The 26,036-nt window shown below is 33.9% G+C and overlaps 1 protein-coding gene across 1 annotated transcript; it reads right to left on the minus strand.

Moving 5' to 3' along the window:
• Positions 1 to 626: 626 nt before the first annotated feature.
• On the minus strand, positions 627 to 24,285 carry LOC128994754 (titin-like). The gene is made up of 18 exons (XM_054419518.1): positions 24,007 to 24,285; positions 23,167 to 23,330; positions 21,938 to 22,186; positions 21,057 to 21,264; positions 20,407 to 20,507; positions 20,033 to 20,142; positions 19,293 to 19,513; positions 17,503 to 17,577; positions 13,402 to 13,506; positions 12,797 to 12,979; positions 11,852 to 11,987; positions 11,030 to 11,099; positions 10,246 to 10,557; positions 8,983 to 9,195; positions 7,834 to 8,103; positions 7,079 to 7,139; positions 6,358 to 6,414; positions 627 to 3,178 (listed from the first exon to the last, which is right to left on the minus strand). The coding sequence occupies exons 1-18, from the start codon at positions 24,281 to 24,283 to the stop codon at positions 945 to 947; spliced, it is 5,046 nt and encodes a 1,681-aa protein (XP_054275493.1). The 5' UTR covers positions 24,284 to 24,285; the 3' UTR covers positions 627 to 944.
• Between the last annotated feature and the right edge of the window lie 1,751 nt (positions 24,286 to 26,036).

Raw genomic sequence — 26,036 nt, forward strand, 5'->3', positions numbered from 1 at the left:
CTACAACATTCAATTCAGTCACACTTAAAACATTACCTTCAACAAATGAGAGAGCTGCAACTTTTTCACTAGGCTTTACAGGAGAGTCAAACTGACCCTCAAGCTCAGTTGGCACCTGTTCTGAAGACACAGCCAGTTGAATGGTGTCTTGTTTCATCTGAGCAGTTTCTTTGATTGGAGACTCTCTTGTTAATGTACCCTCTTGGAAAAGTTCAACTATTTCTTCACGTTCAGCAACTTCTTGTCCAGTTAGATTCAATGTAGCTTTTCTGCTTTCAGGAAGCTGATCACTCCTAAATACGCCTTCTTTGTCTTCTGCAACAACTTCTGAAACTAAGAAAGTTTCTCCTGGCCTAATACCTACAGTGGCGGTCTTAAGATCTGGTTTAATTGTGTCTAAAGATGTTTCAATCTCTGTTATGTTTGTTTCAGTGATGACTACTTCTTGGAATGGTGTGTTATCCACTTTGGCTTGTCCTGTTGGATGTTCTACTTTTGGAATGTTGCCTAAGTTGATTTCAGGTAAGGTTTGAGACTGAATGACGGTTTGGTGAGGTGTTATACTTTTGGATGCCTTAAAACCTAATGGACTTTCTATTGGAATGTGTTCAAGTTCTTTTCACTACTGACAATTTCTTGAACTGTCAAACCTGTTAATTCGTCTGCTAGTTCTACAATAGCTTTGGATTTAATTGGAGATCTGTCCTTTTTAAATTCCTGTTCACTTTCTGCAAGTTCAACAGCACTAACAACTATACTTTCTAATGATGTTTGGTCTGATTTTGCTACACTAGTTTTTGGTGTTTTTTGTTCAAATGAAGAAGTTGTCTGCTCTGTCAGGACTTCAGATTTAACCGCTACTGTTTGTGGTAAGTGTGATTGTGATGCAAAACACTCTTTTGGTAACTCAGGTTTAGTATACTGATTTTCTTTGTAATCCGTAATTACTTCTGTAACTGTAACACTCTGTTCCTCCAAAATATTGACATCAGCTCGCTTGCTTTCTGCTTGACAACTTCCTTTTGCTTAGCCAACCCCTCTCCAATCACCGTCTCTTCAACAATTGTTTCTTGGAACATAGTGTGTTCATAATTGGCATGAACTGTTTGGGGATGTTTCTTTGACAAGCTCCCAACATCTCCCTCTGGTGTTATTTCCTCAACTATTACTGATTGTAATGGATGGGTGGGCACTGCTTTTCCCTTATGAAGTTCAGGAGCTACATCTGGCACATAGTCACCCTCTTTCTCAACCAAGTCAGTCTGGTACACTGATATTCCTTCTTTTGACTCATACGTTTTACTTACTTCTACTGGGGTAGGAGTAGTAAAATCAGACAACGGAGTTTCGCTGTCTTGAGCTTGAACTTCTGTTATTTCTTTTGACTCTAAAGTTTGAAATTTGGGAGAGGCAGCATCAGTTCGATATTTTAAAATATCTGACAATTCCCCAGGGGCATCTTCTGACTTTATTTCAGTTATGGATAAAGGTTCTATCTCTTGAAAACTTAAATCTGCTTTGGCACCATAGGGAGTTTTACCAGGCATATAATCATCGGTCAACTCGCTGCTTATGGTTTCAGAGACACCGGAGACTTCTAAACATGTAACTGAGCTAGTAGCAGTTTGAGCTCCTGGAATTTCATTTGCTCTAAATGTTTTTTCTGATTCAGCTGTATGTGTTTCTACTGTGATAAAACTTTCTTTTTTAGTGAACTGGACATCAATGTGTTTCATTTCAGGTTTTGGTACATTAAGAACACTTTCTGTATCTTGATGCTGCACCATACTTACTACAATCCCTTCCATCAGGTCTACACCCTGGGTAGCTACAGTTTCCCCAGGTCTTTGGCCAGGGCCAAAAGGAATTTCTTTTTCATGAGCTGCTGTCTCTGAAACAACAATAGAATCTTCTGGTAATATCTGGAGCCCTGCGAACTGACCTTGAGGCAGTTTTCCAGGTTTGTACTCACCTTCTTTTTCAGGCAAAACCATTTCCTCAGTAAATGTTGTTGTTTTTTGAGTTACAATAGATGATGTTGCTGTTTCAGTTGGTACAAACATTTCCGGAAAATATTTACTCGGTTTTGTTTCTGACAGTACTTCACTAACTATTACAGGCTCTACTTCATTTATGCCAATCTTTGGTTTGATCAAATTCTGAACTGTAAAATCTTCAAGTTTTTCTTCTCTTATTGACTCTGTCACCTCTGTTACATTGATAGATTCCTGCAGAGTAAGCCCTGAACTAGCAGACACTTGCAGAGGCTTTCTTAGAGTTTCGTATTCACCTTCTTTCAAAGATGTTTCTGTCTCACTCACAACTTTAGCCTCGTGCAATAACATAGAGACAGTTGCTTTACCCTCTTCCTTTTTAATTTGTTCAGATTTTGAAACCGTTTGATCTACTCGAGTTTCGCTAACAATCAAACTTTCCTGTGGTAGAATATTTCTGGTGGCTTTGCTAGTTTTAGACTTAAACGATTTACTAAACTCCTCTGCAATCGATTCAACTTGAGGTTGCTCAACATTATATGGCTCAACAGTACTTAATTCTGGCTTAGCTTTAACTGATACTGGAATAAGTTCCTCCGGTCTGTAGTCCTCTTTCTCATTTCCTTGCACTTCATGATTTTCAATAGCAGTAAATGTTGTAACACTTACATTTCCTTTCACTCCTGCTCTAGGGACTTCCCCAATAAGACTGCAAGTAGCCTCAGGAGTAGCTTCACTTACTTGAGATGAGGTCTTTAAGGGAATAACTTTTTCAGGTTGAGTTTGAAATGAGTCCAGGCTCTCTGTGATTTCTTCAATTACAGGAGTCTCCTCCTGAGTAGGTTTCTTAGCTTTTAAAACTTTCTTCTTTTTGGTCTTTTCAACCTCCTCTTCAACAACTTCAATTTCTTCTTCTGATTTTGTTTTGACCACTTTTCTCTTTATTTTAGCTCCAGATTTAGATTTTTGCTCAACAGTAACATCTTCTTGTATATTTACTTCTTCCACCACCTTTTTAATTTCTTCAGGGTGTTGAACTATTGCCACTGAAGTCTCAGAAATCGTGGCAAGAGTTTTATCATCTTCGGTTACATCAGTTATGGTCAATTCGTCTTCTGTTGAAGATTTTGGCTGAACTCTTCTTTTGTTCTCTTCTTTGCGAATTTGTGTTTCCTCTACCAATTCTGAAATGTGTAAATTCTCTGTGAGTAATGTGAAATAATCGTCACACTGTTAGTGTTAGGTGCTGCAATGCCTGTAAGTGTTGCTAGCGACAATCGTGCAGTTTATGCGAGCGTTGCATGAGCAAGACAAGTAAAAAAGCAATGTATATATTGCAAAACTATGTAGCTTGAGCTTACAAGCAATATGCCTAGATGCTGTGTGCGCTGTAAAATGCATCTTTCTTAAATATATTTTGTGCTGTTAATAAAGCAAATATTAGCATTGAATTATGAAAACACTCAATAAATTGACAGGTTGTATGAAGAGCTACTGTCTCACATGTAATAGGTTATAGATAAAATTTTAATATTTACCGTAAGGTTATTTTGTCAAAACAAATTTGTTTAAAACAAGTTTTACATAAAAATAAGGCATGTTATAATTTAGATAAGAGGAAAATAATTGGCGTCCACCCAGTACTTAGTAACCAGAACTTAAATATGATTATTACTGAATGATTTGTAAATTTAATATTACAATACGATAGTATCTCATGTTAAAAAATATTTTGTTCAAACACCTTTTCATCATTTTTTTAAGGGATGGGATGAAATCAAAATTTTGGTTTTATTGCACAAGTTTTCAGTGGCAATTTTAGATTTTCATTTTTGCTGATTTAAGATTTTTTTATTCTTCAAACTCTTAATTTGAATATTTAGACAACATTTCCTGAAGCAAGTAAATGGATTAACTCACAAAACCCCATAATAATTATATTCTGAGTAAATGTTTCTGTAAATGTAAAAGTTTCTTGGTACTGAGACTTATCGCATACCAGAGGGTACATTGGCGTACCTCTTGAAATTATCATAAGCACGTAAATATGTTTGTGTGTGTATTTTAACAATGTAGATAACAAATAAATCCCTTTAACCTTTGCTATTGTAACAACATGTTCGCTAAACCCAATGTTTCAAGTTATCAGTTATTTGATTAAAGAGAACATAAAATAAATTCTGACTACACACTAGGTGGGGCCACTACCTTGTAGTTTTAACATAAATTAACTTAAGATAAATTAGCAAAAATAGAAGTTTGAGATCTTTTTTTAAATCTTTAGACCACAGAAGTTTTGATTTAGAAACATAAGTCATAAATCTGAAACCAAAATTCTTTATTATATTATGGACTTTGAAAACAGTAATATCAGTTACCGTAACACAAATACATACATACCATCTCTATGTACGTAATTGTATCAACATGGAACCATTAAACCCTTACTATTTATGTCAAGTGCTACAGGTTCCAATTATACTTTAAACAAAGAACATATTTTTGATTGGACTTTTAAAATTATCAATGGAAAATTTTAAAATTACTTTAAGTTAAAAACTTGCAACACAATTTATTTTAGTTTAAAAGATTCCGTTGTTTGGTTTTTACTTTATTGAACTTTTATATGTCAGCATTACAATTTAATTAACTAATCCATTTAACATGACAGTTACATACAAGTTAAAAAGTTTTAGTTGGTTGGTTCTTTTAATATTTTTAAATTCTTCTAAAATAAATTAACATTATTAAAACAAACTGTATAATGAAACAAATATTCATCACAAATAGGAAAGTTATCTGCTGTTATAATGGTAAATTCACAATAATAATAATGTAGCCATTCAATTAAAAAGCAAGAAATACTTACCTTGTTAAAGCATTTTGAGATTAATTATCAAGCCAAAGCCATTGTTACAGCTGGAAAAGGCTTGAAGCGGTTGTTAAGCGTAACTAAAAGCCAAAACCAACAAGCATCGGAAGCTTCAAATGAAAGCAAAAAAGCTACACAAATAGTAAATAAATAAATATTTTCAAACATACAAGTGCAGTGGACAGGCAAAAGGAAGAAACCTCGTTTTAAATATATAAAAAGTAATTACTTTAAGATTATTAGAAAAATACCATCTATCACCTTGAGAAAGCAACAGAAGTCTTGATACAATTGAAAAAATTCCTTCGTGGGTTGGTATAAAAAATGCATCTTATTACATGTGATTGGGAACATATTATTTATGGAGCTGAGATCATATATAAATTTAGATGATCTAATGTTTAAACTACTTACAAATACTAAATGCAAATATATAATTGACTAAACTGACAAGAGTTAATCTATGCATTCTAAAATTAAAAGCAATATCAAGACATTGATTTTATTAATGTATGCCAAAAAAAGAGCACTGTTCAAACAATTTGAAAAAAATATACATTCTTACAGATGCATTATACTGAAAAAAGGTAATAATAGAAATGGAGGATTATATCATTGTCAAAAACATGTAAATAAAAAAGTAACTTAATTTATAAACGAATTTGGATTGTCACTAAAAGGGGCCTATTCCTAACATTAATGTGTGGTGTATTAACCTCCCTCAAAACTAAATTCCCATTTGACAATTGCCTAAATATTTCAAGGAACATATTTTGCTCATCGTTCATATTTGTGTGATATAAAGATATATTTTGTAGCTTTTCACTAATAAAAACAATATTTTATCATTTGCTTAGAATGCTATCTGTAAAAAAAAGATTACTGTGAGCTTATTTTACCAAAAACAAAATATTAATTATTTAAACAAAAAACTTGTTTAGAGGATTATTACTTAAAATATTCTTCAAAATATGAAAAGTGTGTATATAAAACCTGTAGATTTTGTTAACAATTAATTTGCCAATGAACATCAAATTGCACTCTACTTTAAAGCTCATTTAAATAGCAGATTCTTAAACAATAAAGGGAATTTTCCATGCCTGAAATATACACAGTCTTGCCTTAAAGCCCTTTAATACTGAAAAAATGTCAACAAAAATATATTTATTGAATGACAAAGTTGTTGAAAAAAACAACTACACAAAAATAAACTGAAAAATAAACTCTATAATTCACTGGAACACTCCATTTTCTTTTGGAAATAAATCGTCTTTACACTTAAAATTTAAAAACTCAACAACTAAACAAAAATAATCAATAAAGTTAAAATGTATGAATACAGCTTGTCCACTTCAACATTGCAAATGTACAGCTTTTGTTAATTTTAATATTTCACTTCAAAACAAAACACTTTAGCTTAATCTTAAAGAGTATTTATTAAGAGTCATTAGAGTTATCAATGTTATGAGTCTACTCGTTCTATGAACACACCTTGTTCTTCTTCACGAGTCACTTCTGTTGTCTTCCTAGTCACCTGCCTTTTTACTTCTGGAAAAAATGCATATAAAACACATCAAACAAAATCTCAAATTTCAAGTACAAACAAGTTGAATATTTTACTCTTATGAAACTTTTTTTTAGGTTGGACACATTTTACGACCTATGAAAGGGAAAAGTCCAAACCCACGTTTTTTCTCTTTCTATGTCAAAATAATATTCACTTATCTTTTTCTCACCAATTGATCGGATGTAGATACTAGATAACTAAATCGATATTTAGGAAAATCTTTAATATTCATTTTGGTACACTGTTAGTAAATTTCAAAGTGAACAGTGCTGATAGGGACAAAACCTAGGCACTTGAGTTATCAATTGAAATTTACTAGCTACTATAATATTTTAAGTTTAGAATATTGCCTGTAGGGTATAACAACAACAAAAACGATTAACAACAACAAAATATTTTAAAACAGTTCCTATTCTGAGCCTTCAAATAATATTTGGTTTTGTATGAGTAAACAAATATTGGAGGGAATTTTTAAAAAACCTATTCTGTATTGGGAAAACTAGTTTTGATACAATAATTCCTAAGTTTATAGGATTGTCCTAATTATCAAAGCAACTTCAGATTGATTTGATGAAATTTGCTAGATATTTAACGCTTATGCAAAATATCCGATAGCATAGAACCTATAAATAAGATATTACTTACCTTGAGTTTGTACTTTTGTGACAGTGGCTGTGTGAGTAACAGATGACTCTTCTACCACCACCTGGAATACCCGACAAACATCAAACATTTGTATAAAGAAAATACTATTCTATGGAGGCTTCAAAGAGGCCGTCTCAGTTCTCAATAGATTAAATATCTATCACTTGCAACAAGCAAAGAGGAGTTTGAAGCCAGACCACCATCACCAGACCCAGTTATTTCATAATAAGATATGTTGAATGTTCCACAAAGAAGTTCATTTTTATGTATTTTCTTTTACTCTCTCGTTCTTTGAAGCTATTTTTTGAAACTGTAGGGAATTTAAACAGAATTTACTAAAAATCTAAAACAAAATATCGACACGTAAATGTACACATAAATTTTACCTGAAATATTAATTTTCCACGGTAATGTACACTTATAAATACATAAAATGCTATAGAAAAAAAGGATTAAATTTAACCCGAAACATTTTTTTATATTCAATTCAGTACTACTACTAATTCTATTAAGTAAAAAAAAGTCAGAAATGAGCAAGTAACAAAAGTAGTTAACCTCTTCGTGTGACAGCCTCATTTTGAAGGAATCGTAAAATAGTTTTGAAAAACACTGTACTGATTAATGACACTTTTTACATAAAAAAATTTCATATATTATACGTTTCCAAAAATAATCACCCTGTAATTTTATAAGATACCACCAAAACATCATATGGCAAATGCATAAAGTTACATCATACACTGTTCCAGATGTACCTGAGAAGTGTGAGTTTCCCACGACTGCGTCTGAAAGTCTTGAGGGGAGAACAGTGTGAGAACCTCTTCAATAGTTGTGTGCTTGAGCTCAATCATCCGGAGGAAAGCACGGAACACACCCACGAGCGTCTGCTCCATCGTCGACTCGGTTGTGAGAGTTTCCGAGATGAGCGCACTGTGACCCTCGCGCTCCACAAGAGTCACCATCGCTGACTGTGCCGGGGCTGTACGCAGCGCTGGGAACTGGTCTGCCGAGTATTGGGCGACCACCTATCAAATAATTTAAGCTTCAGGCTTTACTGTAAACTCTAAAATAAATAAGAGACAATAAAACAATGTAGCACAGGCTTTAAGTGACTGAAAGATCGTCTTATTACAAACTTAAGCCTCTTTTGTGTCCTATCAATAACCGATCACAACAACAAGGAGAAAATAGAATTTTAGACAGTACCACAATTCGTGAGTGCTTCATTCATTCGATTAAGTTCTATAAGAATGAACAGTTGGTTACAGCAGTCCATACGGATGGGGCTTCAGTATTCAAAACTCAATGCCAAAAGCTTTCAGGCCCTTTATACAGTACCGTTTTAAAATGACATGTTTTTAGGCGAGGTGTTAAATATAATATATTCAATATATTAATAATATTCATTTATGAAGATTGTTTGTGGGCTTCACCCACCTTTATTTTTGCCTAATGATGTCAAGGACTCGTCATAACACACACATATATACACGACACTCAAATGGCATCAAAGTCTGACATTTCATGGAAACCTTAGACAAGTCGTGCTTAGACGTTCTACCTGCATGTGGGATAGAAATAGTTTTTTCCTCACCCTGAGAAAGCGGAAAGTGTTTTTTGAGTTCCGCGACACGCTTTGAAGCCATATGACGAGTCCTGGATATCACTATACATAAATAAAGGTGAGGGAAGCCCACAAAACAATCTTCATTAACATTATACAGTAATTATGTGGCACCGTTTGACCCAGAACACCACAATAATCAAGTGTGGCCAAGAAACATATGTAAGCCTTAATTTGGAATTAAAACAAAGCGTTTTGATTCCCTGCACAACATAATGTTTAACATTAGAACAGAAGTTAGGGGAAACTATCAGAATCAGAGTAAGCGTAGGACGATTACCTCGTCCACAGTCATGCCATGCCTCAGCAGCAGTCCCACGGTCGCCAGCTCTCTGAGTGGACTCTCTGCAGGTCCAAACTCAGCCACATTGACAAACTGCAACACTTCAGACACCTCAGCTGCGGGGATCAGCTCCCTCGCTTCTGTCTTCCTAGCCTTCTTCTTAGTTACTTTCTTCTCGGTGATCTCTTGTACAACTGCTTGCGGCTGAGTCTATGAGACAAAATAGTGCTTACACCAACTGTGACACTGATAGTTTGTTAGCTACTTATAAAAAAAAAAACTGAGTTATTAAGTAAAAAACATGAGCTGTGAAAGTGAAAAGGGTATGAAAAAGAAAAGCATTTGCAAATCAATGAGATTTACATATTTAAAGTGAAAAATTGACTGCAACATTTTGTTCCTTGAACTGAATAGAGTAATCTTGAAAGTATAAAACAGTTAAACAAGAAAAGCATGCGTGTTTCACACACCACGTAATGTGTTCATTGTTTTTAAATGGTTAATGGAACTGCAAGAAATCAAAAAATGATAAATGCATGAACAGAAATTTTAGTGAATGATTGAAAGTGATAACATTCTGTCAGTCTGATGTATTACCAACAATTTTGGCAATCTGCCACAATTTTCATCATACTGGGTTTAAAAATAGAGACCATAGTGTGTTCCTTTTGTAACTATAAATTGTTAATCCCGCCTATTTCATGCATACAAAAACAATTTGAGCGCTAACAAATGTGATTGGAATCTAAACCTCACTGTAAATGTTTTTACACATTTAAAGCGAAAGATAGTTGAAGAACCACAAACATTCATCACATTGGCTGAATTTACGCCAAGTTGAGTCATGCTGCTTGCACTGCAATAGTCTGACTGTGTACATAAAGTAAAACCAAATCTGGATCGAATTGTAGGCAGTAGCTAATTATATCAGCAGATATGAACTTATTTCGATTAAATTATAAACATTTAGAGTCTTTGGTAATGAAAATGCTGATGAGAATATGATGATGTGAAACATGAAACTGTATATACAATGATACATCGGAGGATATTTACAGAATCTTTTGTAACACATTCCATAATATAAATTGGATAGAAAACTCACATTGTACATCGACTTCTGATAATTCTACTCACAGACAGTACAGTATGAAAGCTAAGGTGGCACAGGCCTATATTCTATCCAGATTCATGGTGCACTATATCTAACGTTGCCGACATGCACCACGTGACTCGCTCATGCCTCTGAGCAGCACCAACCTCACTGACGACCATGTCCTGTACCGAGGTGATCGTTTGTGCCTCATAAACTTCTTCCTCTCTCTCAAACTCCTGCACCTGCACTGACTCTTGTATGGTTACTTTTTTCTTCCCCTTAACCTTTTTGTACTCCTCCTGAGCCACTACTCCGGTACCAACCTCCGTCACAGTTACGGACTCCTGTGGTGTTGTCACCACTTTGGCCACCTCAGGTTTCTCGGTGAACGCCAAATCATCCGGCACTTTCTTCGAGGACGCCACAGCAGACACTTGTACTGACTCTTGAATGTCTTGTTTCATTGTCGCTTTTGCCTGAAAAGTTTAAAAATGTACAACAATACTCTGTACGTTTTGTGCCAATAAATATAATTCATTCATTCATTTATCATTCAAACAATCTCATCAGTTTGACAACAATCTTAAGGTTTCAGAAGTTAATCTCGCATTACAAAAACTACTCTATGGGTGTTAGAAAAGCTTGAATAGGATTTAAGCATATATTTTATTTATTAGTAAACTTAAGTAAAGTTCTCTTTTACATATTAACTCAAGTAACTTTCAGAATAGTTTTGATTTTATTTTTGATTTATTTATTTTTTATTAATTTATAATTTTAATAGAAAGGTTGTATTCCCTTAAAAGTAAATTCTTTGATTCTAGACTTTATAATAAACCGTTTCACAGTTTGAACAAGGTAAACTATTATTTATCATCTGAAATGAATGCAAATAATTTCTAATAGGTAGCCTACAGTAATGGTCATATGCTGCGAAGATTGACTTACCGATTCTGAAGTTTCTACAAATGTGGTTGTACTCTCCAATGGTTGTTGTTCTTCCTGCTGAACAGACTCCCTAAAAACGTAAAAACTTGTTACTTGACAACCAATGTGTGTTTTAATAATATGTATGATTAAGTAGTACCTTTGACGATTTAAACAATTAGAGATTCCATCCCCATGTTAAAATTGTTGCCAGTTCAATAAAAATCATTGTAGTTGATGAGAGCCACTGACAAATTGTGCTGATATGGATAATTACAAATTGCTGTTGAATACACAAACTTGTTGGAATGACTTATTGTGAGCTATAGCAACTGTTATGACTCATCAATATTTTATCACCTAAAAAAAGGTAGAAAATCAAATTTTATACACTAGCACATTCTATAACTGGCTTACACGACTATGTTCTTTTTTAAATAAAAAAAACTAGTGACAATGGTCTATATAGATGGGATGTCTACTTCAGTATTAAATTGTCAATGGTAGTACTTAATAATATTATTTATTATTGCTCATGGTGAATAAGGGACTGAAACATTTAACCACAATGAGCATCAACTAAAAAAATTAGGGATTGAGTGCTAGACAAAAATTGTCAGCCAACCATTACAAAAATCATCATTGCGTTCACAGTGGTGATGTCTAGAAATTCTTCTGCAATTATGTGAGTAGATATGATTTTTGCCCGAATTGTGGGAGTAAAATCAGATAACTACTGATATTGCAGCTTGAAGCCTAGATATCAGGCATCAATAACTACTGATATCACTACCTTTATTGATTAAAAAACAAATGTTTTAACATAATAACTAGTTCATTTACTTCTCAGGCTTGATCACTTCAGCTCGCTTCTGCTGAACCTTCTTCTTCATGATCTTAGCCTGTTCCAGCCTGATCTTCTCCATTTCCTCGTGTGCTGACTTGATTTCCTGTTCCTTCCGTTGTTCAGTAGTCAGGCCTGAAAGTATTCAAATATTAATTATTTGTGAAATTTTTTCATTGCAAAAACGTTTATAGTACAGGACTTGACTCAAAGCCACCACCATTGTTTAAATAAAAGCCACCATGGTTTAAATAAGAAGTGAAAACTAAGTTTTTCTCAAAATTCCTGTTAAATTTTAAACAAGTAAACTATGTTAAAAAGTAGAGGAAAGACATAGTTTTAAGATGTATACAATAAAAATGATTGTTTCTATTTCTGTGTTTTATTTATAGAAAACCGGAGGTTTATTTCCAAACAGCCCTCGTAGTATAGTGAGCTAGTTCCAGTGGCAGTCACATGGGAAGTGTAGGAATAGTGGGAAAATAACACAACTTCTACTTGTTTATACTTTTGAATATGGCAATTAGATTTTTCATACATTGAAGAAATGGAACATTTATTACTTACTAAGTTTTGTGGATGTAACATTAGATCGAGCTAGTATGATATAGCTGAGGAACTATAGTAGCTGAATGGATTTCGAGCTTGCATGGTAATGAGAAGGTTGCTGGCGTGATACTGAATCAGAAGCTTTTTGATGGTTCAAAACCGGACCCAGCTGTAATTGATCTGTGGGCTTATAAATGGTCCTGACTAAAGAGAACCAGTACTTATTTTTTACACATTTCTCCTTAAAATATGCCCCCTTTACCAGTGTAACCAATTGAATCACATCTAAACTATGGTTGAGGGTGTTTTTCAATGAATGGTTTTTAATGGTTTTTAACATGAATGGTTACAATGTTTGGTTTGGATAACTAGTAATACTTCTCAATCTCACTGACCTGTGTAGGACAGTGTAGCTTTGGTCACAGCCAACCCTGCCTCACTAGTGACCTTGCAAACGTACTTTCCTGCATCTTCTTCTGTTACTTTCTTGATAGTAACAATCGTTCTGTTCTCTTTAATTGTCACCTTGACATTTTTGGTGTTTCTGATAATCTTGTCATTATGGTACCAAATAACATCTAGAATCAGTGGTCTATGATTAGAATTTGATGCAACAAGAGTACTAGAGTGCTAGAGGCACACTGAGACAAAACAATAACAAAAGAAGGCATGGAGGGGACCCCTACAACAACACATACACACAACAAATCAAATATTCTTTTCTAAATTTGTTTTGATTCACAACAAATTATAATACACATAAAAATAATTGTAGACGTTGGTTGAGTAAAAGGCATTACCCAAGATACTTTTAGAAAAATTTACTGTACATGAAATAAAGGAAAATTTTAAATTTCAATCATGCCAATTCATTCTTGGCAACGTGTACAAATACTTAGGAACACTGAGAAAGTCATAATCATATTCATAATTAAATGCAATGTACAGTATACCGAATTGAAATCCACCATGTACATGATATAGCAAAATAGATGTTTACCTGGAGTTGGAGTTCCAGCAAACACTGCCTCAAACTTGACGGTTTCCATTTCTCGAGCTCGTATATCTGTGATTTCTTGGATAAATGTGGGGGCACTCAGGGCAGCTGTAAAACAATACAAAGATGACATAAAACCTTTGAACTCATTGACCTAAGTAATATCATTGACTATTGGATACTGAAGTAGACTTCCCATCTATATGGACCAGCTCTAGACAATTTTTTATTAAAAAAGAACGTAATTGTGTGAGCCAGTAACAGAATGCACTAGTGTATAAAAATTATATTTTATACCTTATTTTTTGTTGCTGACCAGGTTGATGTGTCATAACAGTTGCTATAACTCATCATAAGTCATTCCCTAAGTTTGACTTGGTAAAAAAGTTTGTGTATTTTACAGAACTTAGTAATTTAGATCAGCGAAATCTGTAGGTGGCTCACATCAACTACAAAGATTTTGATAAAAAATCTGGCTAGACATTCCATCCCCATGTTAAAGTTGTAGCATTATAATACCTTGCACTAAAATTTCAAGATGTCATTTCAAAGGTTTTAACCAGCATTTCAATATTGGTGGTAAATAAGTACCGAATATTGAAATATGTATAGCAAACATTGTCATTTGTACCATCAAAATTTACGGGGGTAAACGGTAGGATGGTGGATTTGCGTCATAAGACTTAGGGGGGGGGGATGGGCACCCCTGACAAGAATGAACTATCCTGAAATGTTTTAGGTGGTGGCATTGTGAACTCTGAACTCGCTTTTTTTGTTTCACAATCTTGTCACACTACCGAATGAGTCACTGGCCTACCAAGCAAGCACAAATCACTAGTAAATCTTTTACCAATACACAGTTACAATACAATAATAATAAATAAGTACTATCCAAGCAATCCAGGAGTCAATAAAATGTTTCCTCATAGAATTTCTCTAAGTTTATATCACAACAACTCACCTTAAATAATATGACTAGAAAATGTTTCTTTGGTAGTTGGGTGAAGACTGCTGGTCATTGGTCTAGTGAACAAACAGTTAGCAAACTTAATGTTAAGAGCATAAAACCAAAACAAACAAACAAAGCAAAACATCACAACAACAACATCACAACAAACGGATAAATCAACTAGACTGGCATAGGAAAGACATTTTTCTTGAAAAAACTCACTAGAGTAATCTTACTAATATTATAAATCTGAAAGTTTGTGAGTTTGTGTGTATGTTTGTGTGTATGTTTGTGTGTGTGTTTGTGTGTGTGTTGCTCAATCACGCATAAACTACTAGACGGATTGGGCTGAAATTTGGCATGATGATAGCTCACATTCCCGATTAACATTAAAGCATATTCTTATCTCAAAAATCCTTTCGGGCTCCGCCCCAGTGGCTCTGTAGTTCCCCATGTTAACCTTATGATTTTTCATATTTAAAAGGAATTAATGAATCTTAACAGCTGTTTCAATTAAACAAGTTGGTTCTGTTCTATGATGTTCAATAGCAAGTTACAAGGATTACCAACAGGGTGCAGCACTATTATTTTTTTTAATTTATGACAACAGCTAATTTCCAACCAAAAGGTGAGTGAGCGTAGCGAACGAACTTCAACCTGGAGGCGAGTTAGCGTAGCGAACGAGCTAACCTGAAGGCAAGTGAGCGCAGCTTACGAGCTCCAACCTAAAGGTGAGTGAGCGTAGCGAACGAACTTCAACCAGGACGTGAATGAGCCATGCGAATACTTATGAAGTTAAACGGGGCAAAGCCCGCGGGTACAGCTAGTCATAAAATAAAAATAAAAATCTTGGTGTTATAAAAGTAGTTAGTATATAAATAAATAAATCTACATAAAGGGTCAGGTCTTTAAATGAATTAATTAGTTTTGCTTGTAAAAGGTATATTCATATTGTTAATAAAAAAATAAAAAAATAAATGTTTAAAATTTATAGAATATTCTAAATCTACAAAGTCTGGAAGAAACTACTAAAACCAATTTCATTTGTGTGTCCAAAACCTAAAGTATTCTTTTATAGTGTTCTTTTATGTATGCTTCTTTTTGCATACATCTTCTAATTTAACTGGTAAAAGCTTCTAACTCAATATATTTTAACGTGATTTATTAAAATATCACTGAAACTATAAAAAAATATACCCAAATCAAAAGTTATATAATACTATTTAAAACAAAAATGTAACTGCTTTATGTTGATCTAGAAGCCATGAAAATAGACAGAATTTTAAGTAAACGTAAATAAAAGATGTCTACTATTAAGATTTTTAAATTAATATTTTCTGTAAAAAATTATCAGAAAAGTGCGTAGTTTATCTGATGTTTAAGGGTGTTTGGTCGCAAATTTTCATGTCTGATTTTTTGTTATTGTTTAATTGTACTAAAAATTAGAGATACAAATATATAAGAAAAAATGTTTTATTTTGAATATTAAGCGAGATATGGAGCTTGAAAGTAGTAATTTTTTAATCTTTGGTACCAGTTCACAGGGAGAATGGGTAATGCGATTCTCACCAAAATTTGCATTCAGGTGTGGAAAAATAAGATAATAATCACTAGCTATTTAAAATTAAAAAATTAAAAAAAAAAATTATTTTTTATTTTTTATAAATTTTTTAAAAATTTTTAAAAAAAATTTAAAAATAGCTCTTTGTTTTTGGGAAAAATGTATCTGTATGTTGGAATAAAAAAAAATGTGATATGTTAACTCGTTTGGGCTGTGAATTCGTACCTTTGATGCCTTGCGCTGTCGGAGCACTACTCGTTGAGAGTTTGTACACTAACACCGGGGTTTTAGAATACTTTAACATCACGTAATTATTAACATCCTTTAACATTGAAAGAATACGTTTATCGTTGTATTCTAAAGCCCCGGTGTTAGTGTACACACTCTCAACGAGTAGTGCTCCGACAGCACAAGGCATCAAAGGTACGAATTCACAGCCCAAACGAGTTAACATATCACATTTTTTTTTATTCCAACATACAGATACATTTTTCCCAAAAACAAAGAGCTATTTTTAAATTTTTTTAAAATTTTTTTTTAATTTTTTTAAAAATTTATAAAAAATAAAAAATAAATTTTTTTAAATTTTTTTATTTTAAATAGCTAGTGATTATTATCTTATTTTTCCACACCTGAATGCAAATTTTGGTGAGAAACGCATTACCCATTCTCCCTGTGAACTGGTACCAAAGATTAAAAATTTACTACTTTCAAGCTCCATATCTCGCTTAATATTCAAAATAAATAATTTTTTCTTTTATATTTGTATCTCTAATTTTTAGTACAATTGAACAATAACAAAAAATAATACATCAAATTTTTGACCAAACACCCTTAAGGACAATTCTTTAAACTTCACTCGAAACAATCACTAAATAAATTATGAGACTGGGTTAATGCACTGTGACTTTTGTGATCCCATCCATACTGCAACCTACAAAAATAAATAACTTTTATAGCTTTCTATTAATAAAGCTACTTTTTGATTCCCTACTTTAATAAGCGATTCTAATGACCCTTGATTGAAATTGGTGACTTTTTTAACCCCCTACTAAAATCTGTGATTTCTGTAGCTCTCTACTTAAAATTAACTTTTGTAACCCCCTACTGAAATCAGTGCCTTCAGTGACCATTAGCCACCTCGAGGGTAGTGTGTTAGTACCTGAGAGGAAGGCATGCGCAAGGCCAGTATCAACAGACATGCATTGACTCTCCAGCAACAGGAACTCCTGCAGTTCTTCACAACTGTCAGCTGTATGCAGCTGATGAAATGTGTCCGGGTCCAGCTCCCGGGGCTCCAGAGGGAAGGGGAACATTGAGTGGTGTGCCGGGCGGGAGAGCGTGGCTCGAGGGAACGACTGCGACCTAGCCCTGGGGAACTCCGCGGTGAACGTGGCCAAGTTCTGACACGACGAGGACATCTGCCGCTCCGACTCACTGCTAGAGGGTTCACTGAGCTCTGTGATGGGAGGGAGTAGGTAGAAACTCCCTCCTGGGAGTGACGGTTCCATCTCTTCCTCGTCCTCGTACGTGTTATCACACTCTCGCACAACCACATGCTCTAGACTGTCCAATGACAACGTGCGCTCTTTACCTTGTAGCTGGGTCTTCATCTCCTCCATGTGTGTAACCCACTCAGGCTTCCTGTACTCCTTAGTGCCAAGGATACCTATAGCATCACACAACAACAGTTGTAGCATCGATCAATATCTTCAGCATACATATTCTAATTAAAAAATTAATTTATTCAACATTTCTTCAAGATCAAAACTTTCAGCAGGCTACACAATTATTTCAGAATCAACAAGAACTATTTCAGGATCAAAGACAATTATTTAGTATAAATAAAAATTATTTCAGAATCGATAACATTTATTTTTGAATCAATCAAAGTTATTTCAGAATCAATTAAAATTATATTTTTATTATTTTTAATCAAAATCAGATTCAATTAAATTTATTTTGAGTTAAAATAATACTGTTTTCTATAGAAAAAAATATTTTTAGCCTGAAAGTTATCAAGAATATAACTCTAAATAACTCGTATCTATAAAGCTGAAAAAAAAAAACATTATTAATAAAATGCAAATTTAAACTGCATGTATAATTTCTTAGATTTAAATATGAACAATAATAATCACCTTAACAATGGATTAATATATTTTGACAGTGGAATGAATGTTAATGAAGCTGTTATGTTTGCGTGTAGGGAAAATTTGGTAGGGGCAAACTATTGTATAAAGGGCAAGAAGAATTCCAGTCTGCGAAAGCTGAAAAAAACCACCACCTCACTGAAAAAAAGCAAGAGTTATCAGCAAAACAAGAAATCCCTTCAAATCCAAACTCAAAAAGCTAGGAATGAAACTATTGATATTTTAAGCATTTTAACTGTGGTAAAATTGTATGTTACATTTTACCTAAGAGTAATAAATACATACTTTTAAGTATATATATACTCTGAGATTTTACAAAAGCAAAAACTATACATATAGTGATCTATGGTGTTATCAAGATTTAAGCTAAAGAAATAATTAGAACAGCAAAGTTGCAAGAAGAATTTTAAGGGTAGGTAGAAAATAACCACGACTGAATCTACCTGAATATTAATTAAGTACTAAGTACTTTGTAATGCCTAATTAAATTTAAAAGTTAAAATGGGTTTTAATTTTTATGTTATACTATTTAATTACATTTATTTCTTACAGTACCTATAGAGTAAATCTTTTACTTGTTTTAGCACTATGTAAGTAAATCCATAAGAAAAGTAAACAATTTAATTAATGAGTTAAAGTGTTTGAAAATAAAATATTTTATTATTCAAACTTAACTATAACTTTAGATCAAATGATTACACTTGGAAAGAACCGAACTAAGCTGGCACGTTAAAAACATCTTCTTAAATAACTACACACTTGTAATACTATTTAGTTAATTTTCAGTAGTAAATTATAGTAAAATTCAATTAAACAATTTATCTATCGCAATTTATAGAGAATATTCAAACAAACACAGTTTATAAATTTTTAATCTACTCACTGAGAACATTAAACTAAGGAACTGTCTTTCCTGTACAATCCACGGCATTTTAAACTATTTATTATTTTAAGTCCACAAGTGACGAATTTCACTACGCTTAAACCAGCTCCAAAGCATCTAGTCACATTCCTATATTATACTCTTTTAAATCCTCAAGCAATGAAATTTTCACGGCCTTCACTACGCTTAAGTCAACTTCAAAGCATCTATAAACTTTTTGCTACATCAAACGCTAATTTTTTTTTAAATCCTCAAGCAATGAATTCAGCATGACATTTCCTAAGCTTTAACTGACTCCCAAGCATCTAGTTGTCTGTTTACAAGTGAAGCTTGGGTGCGTATCAGTACCTGCTACTTGCAGCACAGTCGTTGTTGTAGCTACACCCAGCTCATTGTGAGCTTCGCAGACAATCTCGCCTGCGTCGTCCGGGTACACCTCCGTCACAGTCAGTACGCTAGAGTCATCCTCCAGGTACTCTATCTGGAACTCCTCACAAGGGATGATCTCAATACCCTGCTTGTACCATCGCATCTGAGGCGTTGGTGTGCCTTCCACTTTCACTTCCAGCCTGTAAAGCACAGTCAATGGGTATGTGGTGATTCATGAAAACGTTTACTAGTTGTGGAACAATATTCAAAGTTGGATAAAAATGTGATGAAAAACAATCAAAACTCCTGATGTACTCCTGATGTAACTCTTGCAGAAGTTTTTAATTAGAGGAGTGTAAATTGAATAAAACACTATCCATTTTTAAGTGGAATTTCTGAAGGACTTAAAATAGTTTTACAATATGAAATATGGCCTACTTCAAATTCTTTTTCTGTCGTTTACTTTATTTTGAATCAATAAAAGTAAAATAAATATTCCAGTTTAATTAACTTTCAATAACCTAAATACACTTTCACTCTCATACTATCTTATACATAAAAAGTAGATATCTGTTGATACAAATAATGAAAATTCAATAGGACTTACTATAGCCTCATCATGCAATTATGCAGGAATAAGATAATAAGCTATAATCCTTGTTCATACCTATTGAAATGATGCAAAATACATTTTTGAAATTTTTTGTTTAGTTAGTTACCTCAATAGTTCTCCTTCTCTAGCTTGTACCTCCTCTGGTAAAGGTGTTACAAAGTAAGGAGCGCTTCCCAGATCCTCAGGCTTTTCTTCTGATACTTCAGACAAAATGTCCTGCAATGAAATGGTCTGTTAAGAATCAATTTAATCAGCAACGACCTAACAGGTTCTAATTGGTTATTCGTTAATCAATGTAAATACAAATATTTTTTTTTTTACTAGCCTATTAGGTATGTGAATAGTATAACAACTCCTAAAGGGCCTATCTGGTCCAATGGCTTGACCATAGATCAGCCCTGACCTGGATGAAGCTTCACATTAAATTACTCATAATTTATGGACTCGCCAATAATTGACATTTATTGTTGAAGAACGTACCTTGTCAGCCAACAGGTCTTCCTCCGAGCCGCTCTGCCCAGTGAGCAGGGAAGTTGCTACAGTGATTGATGCGATTTCAGAGTCCGGCACATACTCATATGCTGGAAAAAAGATATAATTATTCAACTTCTTCAATCAGAAAAACACTATGTGACAAGATTGTTGGGGGATAATTGGGATTCATGCTGGCTTAGGGGTAAGCGTCTCAGACTCAGGTGTAAGAATGTAGCAAACAAATTGCGGGGGTCGAGAGCCTGAAGTTTCAAAATTAGTTAACTTTATTTAATGTAATTTTATTTTATTTTTAAAGCAAGCCCACTAACAATATTATAAAAGATTTTTTTTGTATTGTGAAATAATTGGCCCACTGACAATTATGATTTTAATTATTGATTATGTCGTAAAGAGACTTGTTAACCAAACTAAACTTTTTGTTAATTAAAACGTTAGTTGTTTAAAAGAACAAATTTTTGTAAATCAAAGCAACTTTTATGTCATTAATGAAGAGAATACTGAAAACTAAGACAGGAAATAGAGTTTTGATACTAGCTCAATCTATGAATGGCTCATTCAACTATGAACTACAACTGGTACATGTAGATGGAATGTCTACTTCAACAATCCATTAATGAGTAAATACTTAAACTCACCTTCAACAACCAGGGCCGTAGCACACACAGCCTCGCCTACAGGGTTGGTAGCCCTGCATGAGTAGACACCGGCATCCTCTGGGAACACTTCTGTAATGGCCAGTTTGCACAGACCTTCCGAGTCCTGATACATGGACACCTGCTTGCCTTCCTTCATCGGTTGCCCGTTGTGGTACCACGTGACCACCGGCACTGGTTTGCCAATAACCTGCAACCCAGAAATTACTCTGTCAATAACCTGTTTTTGTTCTTGAAACATAGAAAGGCTAGGCCTATTCAGAAATGCCTCTAAAATATTTGTGGAAGTCATCAAGGAAAGCAAAGTGAACTGGAACAGTAAAATTGCAGGTATTTATAAAAGTCAGTGGAATCACTGGAATGTGAACTCACTGAACTACCGCGATGGCTCTAAAATCTACTGATCTTACGTTAGAGTATCCTTTAATAGTAATGTGACAGTGAATATTTATTACTAAACCACACCATCAAAACTGTCTTTATAACAAAACTACTGACTTTTATTTAAGAATTAAAATTATAAGGTGTTTAAGTTCAAAATGTATACACATTTACATTTTCATGCTGTAATTTACTTTCCATGGCTCAACATATACAATAAAGTGTATATTGTATTATTGTGTTCTACACACAAGAAATTTTATTGTAATCTCAACTTGTGTCATATCATGTCATGTCATATCACCTCTAGCTCAACTGCTACAGAATCCTACATAAAGAATATTACTCAATTATTATGCCAATTATTCAATGGAATACTCGATTGTAATACAAGTCTGACTATGGTTAAATCGGAATAATTTTTTTTTAAACACCTTTTCTCCAGCCATACTAAATTGTGAATACAGAAGAGTACACCTCACCTTAGCCACAAACTCTGTGGGTTCGCCGTCCATGACTTTGGCACGTTGTGGCGTGACTGTGAACACCGGTGACTGTAGTTCCGCAGCAGTCTCCGTGGCAGGTGTGACACTCAGTGTGGCACTGCATGTCACAGAGCCTGCAACGTTCTCTGCGCGACAAGTGTAGTCTCCTGCACTCTCAGACAGAGCTGCTGGCAACATCAACACTGACTTGTTGCCATCCGTCATAATCCTCGTCTCTACGCTGGACTGTAAATCAACATCGAACAACTGTTAGTCCCATGCAATGCCCTTTCTTTACATCAGTTGTAAAAGGAAGTATGAAATTTTTTGATCTTTTCACAGGTCAATTAATAGAAAAAAATAAACCCCAAAACTCAAAACAAGTTTGAGAAATTATATAAATTTTACCTAAGTACCTTTTTTATGGCTAGAAACTGTACTCAGCTGTCTTTGACCGTTGGACTTTTAATAAATGACCTTGACTGATGAAACAGCTGGTCTTAGTAACAAAGCTACACAGGTGATCTCACACCATTCTACACTCACATTTTATTCATATTCAGTTCTAAACTCACCCAAGTGTGCATCAATGTCTCAAAGAATTGATTGATAGATTGTTTTGTGAGTTTTTAGCCGAATCGGGTAAACAGTGGAACCATCAATAGCTGATTTAAATTTTCAGTATATATTCTTCATAGCCTTTCTCCACTCATAGATAGAAATGCCAACACTTTAGGTGTGTTGAACAAATGTCATGTTAGTTTTGTTACCATCATAGATCAGCTGGTTTTTCCCAGGGTAATTTATCAGTTATTGGATGGTCAAGGAACTTTTAGTCCAGTTTGAACAAGCCATCGTAATTCCTTAAAACATTTCTTAAGATTGAACCAGTAAGATTCGTATAAGTGAACTGTTTTATCAGACAAATAAAATATTTAATACGGTTTGCATAGAAATGAACAGTAGATATGTGCTCAACAGATGTTTATTCCCCAATATTGAATCTAGCTGGTAATAACTTTTTTAGCAACAAATATTTTATGAACACAAACAACTATTTCAAGCGGTGTTAATACTGTGATTGTCATTATGTTTCGAAATAGCTTGTCACTCAACGAACCCAATGATGCAAACAATGAATACCGTTTCATACGTTGGATTGCATAATGCAAAGTTACCAATGTGTTAAGCCACAATCAGTGTCCAACACTCTACTATATGTTTACCTTGATTGCTGTGTTGTGGCTGAACCATTGGAAGGAGCACGTAGGGTATGACTGTACGATGGCCTCCATGAGAACTACTTGGCCAGGAGCTACAGTCTGCGGCTGCAGAGGCTGGATGAATCTTGGAGCTTTCACACCTTCCATCTCCAATAGTTCTTCAGCATCTAGTAGGCAAAATTAAACGTGTGATGGAAGATATTAAAAACGATTTTACCTGTTTGGTTTCCTCTAATTGGTAGTTAACAAGTACTCTTTACCATGCATACTTTTCTTTCATAATGCTTTGTGACTTACAAATTTGTGGATAAATCAAAATGCTTTCAAATTTACAATATAGTTTAACACAATGAATTACAGCTTCATGAATAGTGAAAAACACCCTTTTCTAATCAAAACTACTAAAATGCCAATATATGCTGGAGGACACATCTTAAATATATTTTGAATCTTAATGTGTGTACTAAGTGCGAATGAATAGAACCTTTAATTCTTACACATAATTGAAAATTGAAATAGTAGGAAGCCACTAGCAAAGATTGAACAATCTGTTGTAAATACTCTGAGGTGAAAAACTAAATATCTGTAGGAATAACTACAATGAAATTTAGTTGTTACCTCTAACTTTAGTTACATTTGTACTACAGTCTATATACAATAACTTAATCAGGCAACGCCTAAAAAAAATATTTAAAAAATAAACCGTTGCAAGCATGGCCAGGGGGTATAACAGTAGCTAAGAGTTGACTTGTGAAATGGGCATTAACTGTTCTTGTACTAGAAAAGTACTTGTTTAAAATGCAAGTTTAAATAAAACAAAGAATAAAATCGCTGACTACTGACCTGCCACCCCAACTGAGCCGGAAGTACGAGCCTCTCCGGCCGGATTCATCGCTCGCACTTCATATTTCCCAGTTACTTTCTTGTTGATGTCCCTCAAGGTAAGAGTGGTGACACCAGGCTGTTTCGTCATGTCTCCGGTGGGAACAATCTCCTTGCCATTCCGGAACCAGCTGACTTCCGGAGTGGGAGTCCCGGTGAACTCTACCTCCAGGACCACTGATGACCCCTTCGGCACCACCAGTGCTTGCAGAGGCTTGGTTATCTTGGGTGCTTCCATCACTGCTGGCTTAGAGACCAGCTTAGCTTCACCTTTAACAGGTTTCATTCAATCTTTCAGTTATTTATTTACTAATTAATTAAATAAATTTTTATAGGTAATAAGGAGGATAAAATTATGTTTCTATTATTAACATCATAGACGTAGTTTCACTCCACTTGGTATGTAAAGAGTGATTTATATATTTTGTAAATATTATCACCTATTGTGTGTAATAATAATCAAATTTTGTATTAAATAGTATTTCTTAAAATCAACACAATTTAAGTGGTCGCACAGTAACCAATACTTAAAATTACGATAATTTGTCTATTTTGTGTTTTCCAAAGTCATTTGCATTTTATTTTTATCACTCTTCATTTTGTAGATCTTAACACAACAAATTCAATTTATTGTAGATTTATTTCCATTCGGCCTAATAACTATCTCAAACAAACATAATATTTGAAAAGTAAATGTTGTATTATTCTTTTTGCCTCAGAACTTTATCATATTTAAATGCACAATTTGCTCACAGGCCTCTCGTCATTAATAGATAGCTCAGTGGCAAACAGCATATGGGATCCTAAACAATAACTATAATAAAAACAAAGCAATTATAATAAAATAGTTTGTGGTTGTTTGTGACAGTTTTGTTGATAATAAATACTTGTTCTGAATGATCAATGGCTATGATCATTATGAGATCAAATGGGAATTTAGGAGCTCCTTCCCATGAGAACGCAACATTATTTACTTTGCTGTCATGACTTTGTGTCAGGGTTTTGAAGGCATTAAATAAATCCCATCAGCTGAAATATTAACTTGGTGAGCAACAGCCTGTGCCTAGCTGGACTTTGTCCACTCCTATTCCCCACCCCCTGCCAGACAGGAAATTTGCATCCTGACATGTCACAGTTACAACTATGAGCAAATCTGACCTCTTCTACAAGGCAACTCCATGCAGTGAGGATGTTTTAAAGTATAACAGTATAGTTTAGCCATTTTGAAGAGTTTGCAGTTAGAAGATCAGTGTCCAGCCTTGTGAACATCAACCTTTTCCCTTGTGTCCATTCCTTTTGGATTTATTTGGCAGAGGTAAGATTAGTCAATGATCAATTTTGTAAATAATTTGAACCCAATTTTAATCCATTTATGATATAAATACATTTTAATTTAATATTTTCTGGTTCTTGATTTGGAACTAATGGCCAGACATGCAAACTGAGAATTTGGAATATTTCAGAGTAAATCATTATTATTTAATAAGTAAGATACTTTGTCAATTTGTTAGTCATATAGTTTTAGTCAGTTTTAAAGAATCATAAATATGACATTTTCATGGTTAGTTAGTATGATTGGAATTTTACAATTTTGTAATATAGTGCAAAGTAAAACTTGTCTAGAGGAAAAAACATGAAAATTGCTGACCATGTGCTTTCTAATTTTAACTTGCTAATTTACCTGAGAATTTAATTAATTGTGATAGTAATGCTGTTCTGTATCCCAATGTAAGTTTTAAATATTTGTTTCCTTTGTATAAATTAATTGTTTTGTGTAAATATGAGTCAGATAGGGTAAAGTATTAATGATTTTGATGATTAACTAATGACACTAAATGTAGGCTAGTAATTATTATGTTTAAAGATGATTTACATGCTTATTGAAGATTCCAAAATATTAAAATATTATGTAATGTTTGATTTACTGTAAAAATTCAGGTGTCCAAAGGTTGTGTAGGCTAAAGTCAATGAATTTATTTAAATGTTAGTTA

Source organism: Macrosteles quadrilineatus, unplaced genomic scaffold (assembly GCF_028750875.1).
Source record: "Macrosteles quadrilineatus isolate MER2022 unplaced genomic scaffold, UCM_ALF_1.0 Scaffold_5__1_contigs__length_97177068, whole genome shotgun sequence".
NCBI lineage: Eukaryota > Metazoa > Arthropoda > Insecta > Hemiptera > Cicadellidae > Macrosteles > Macrosteles quadrilineatus.

Bases quoted from the DNA above. Each gene is read 5' to 3' on its own strand.
- LOC128994754 (XM_054419518.1), bottom strand. From the start codon at position 24,283: ATGGAAGCACCCAAGATAACCAAGCCTCTGCAAGCACTGGTGGTGCCG. The intron at 23,331-24,006 runs GTCAGTAGTCAG...TTTGCCTACTAG, and splicing joins CGGCTCAGTTGGGGTGGCAG to ATGCTGAAGAACTATTGGAG. The intron at 10,558-11,029 runs GTAAGTCAATCT...TAAACTTTTCAG, and splicing joins TTGTAGAAACTTCAGAATCG to GCAAAAGCGACAATGAAACA.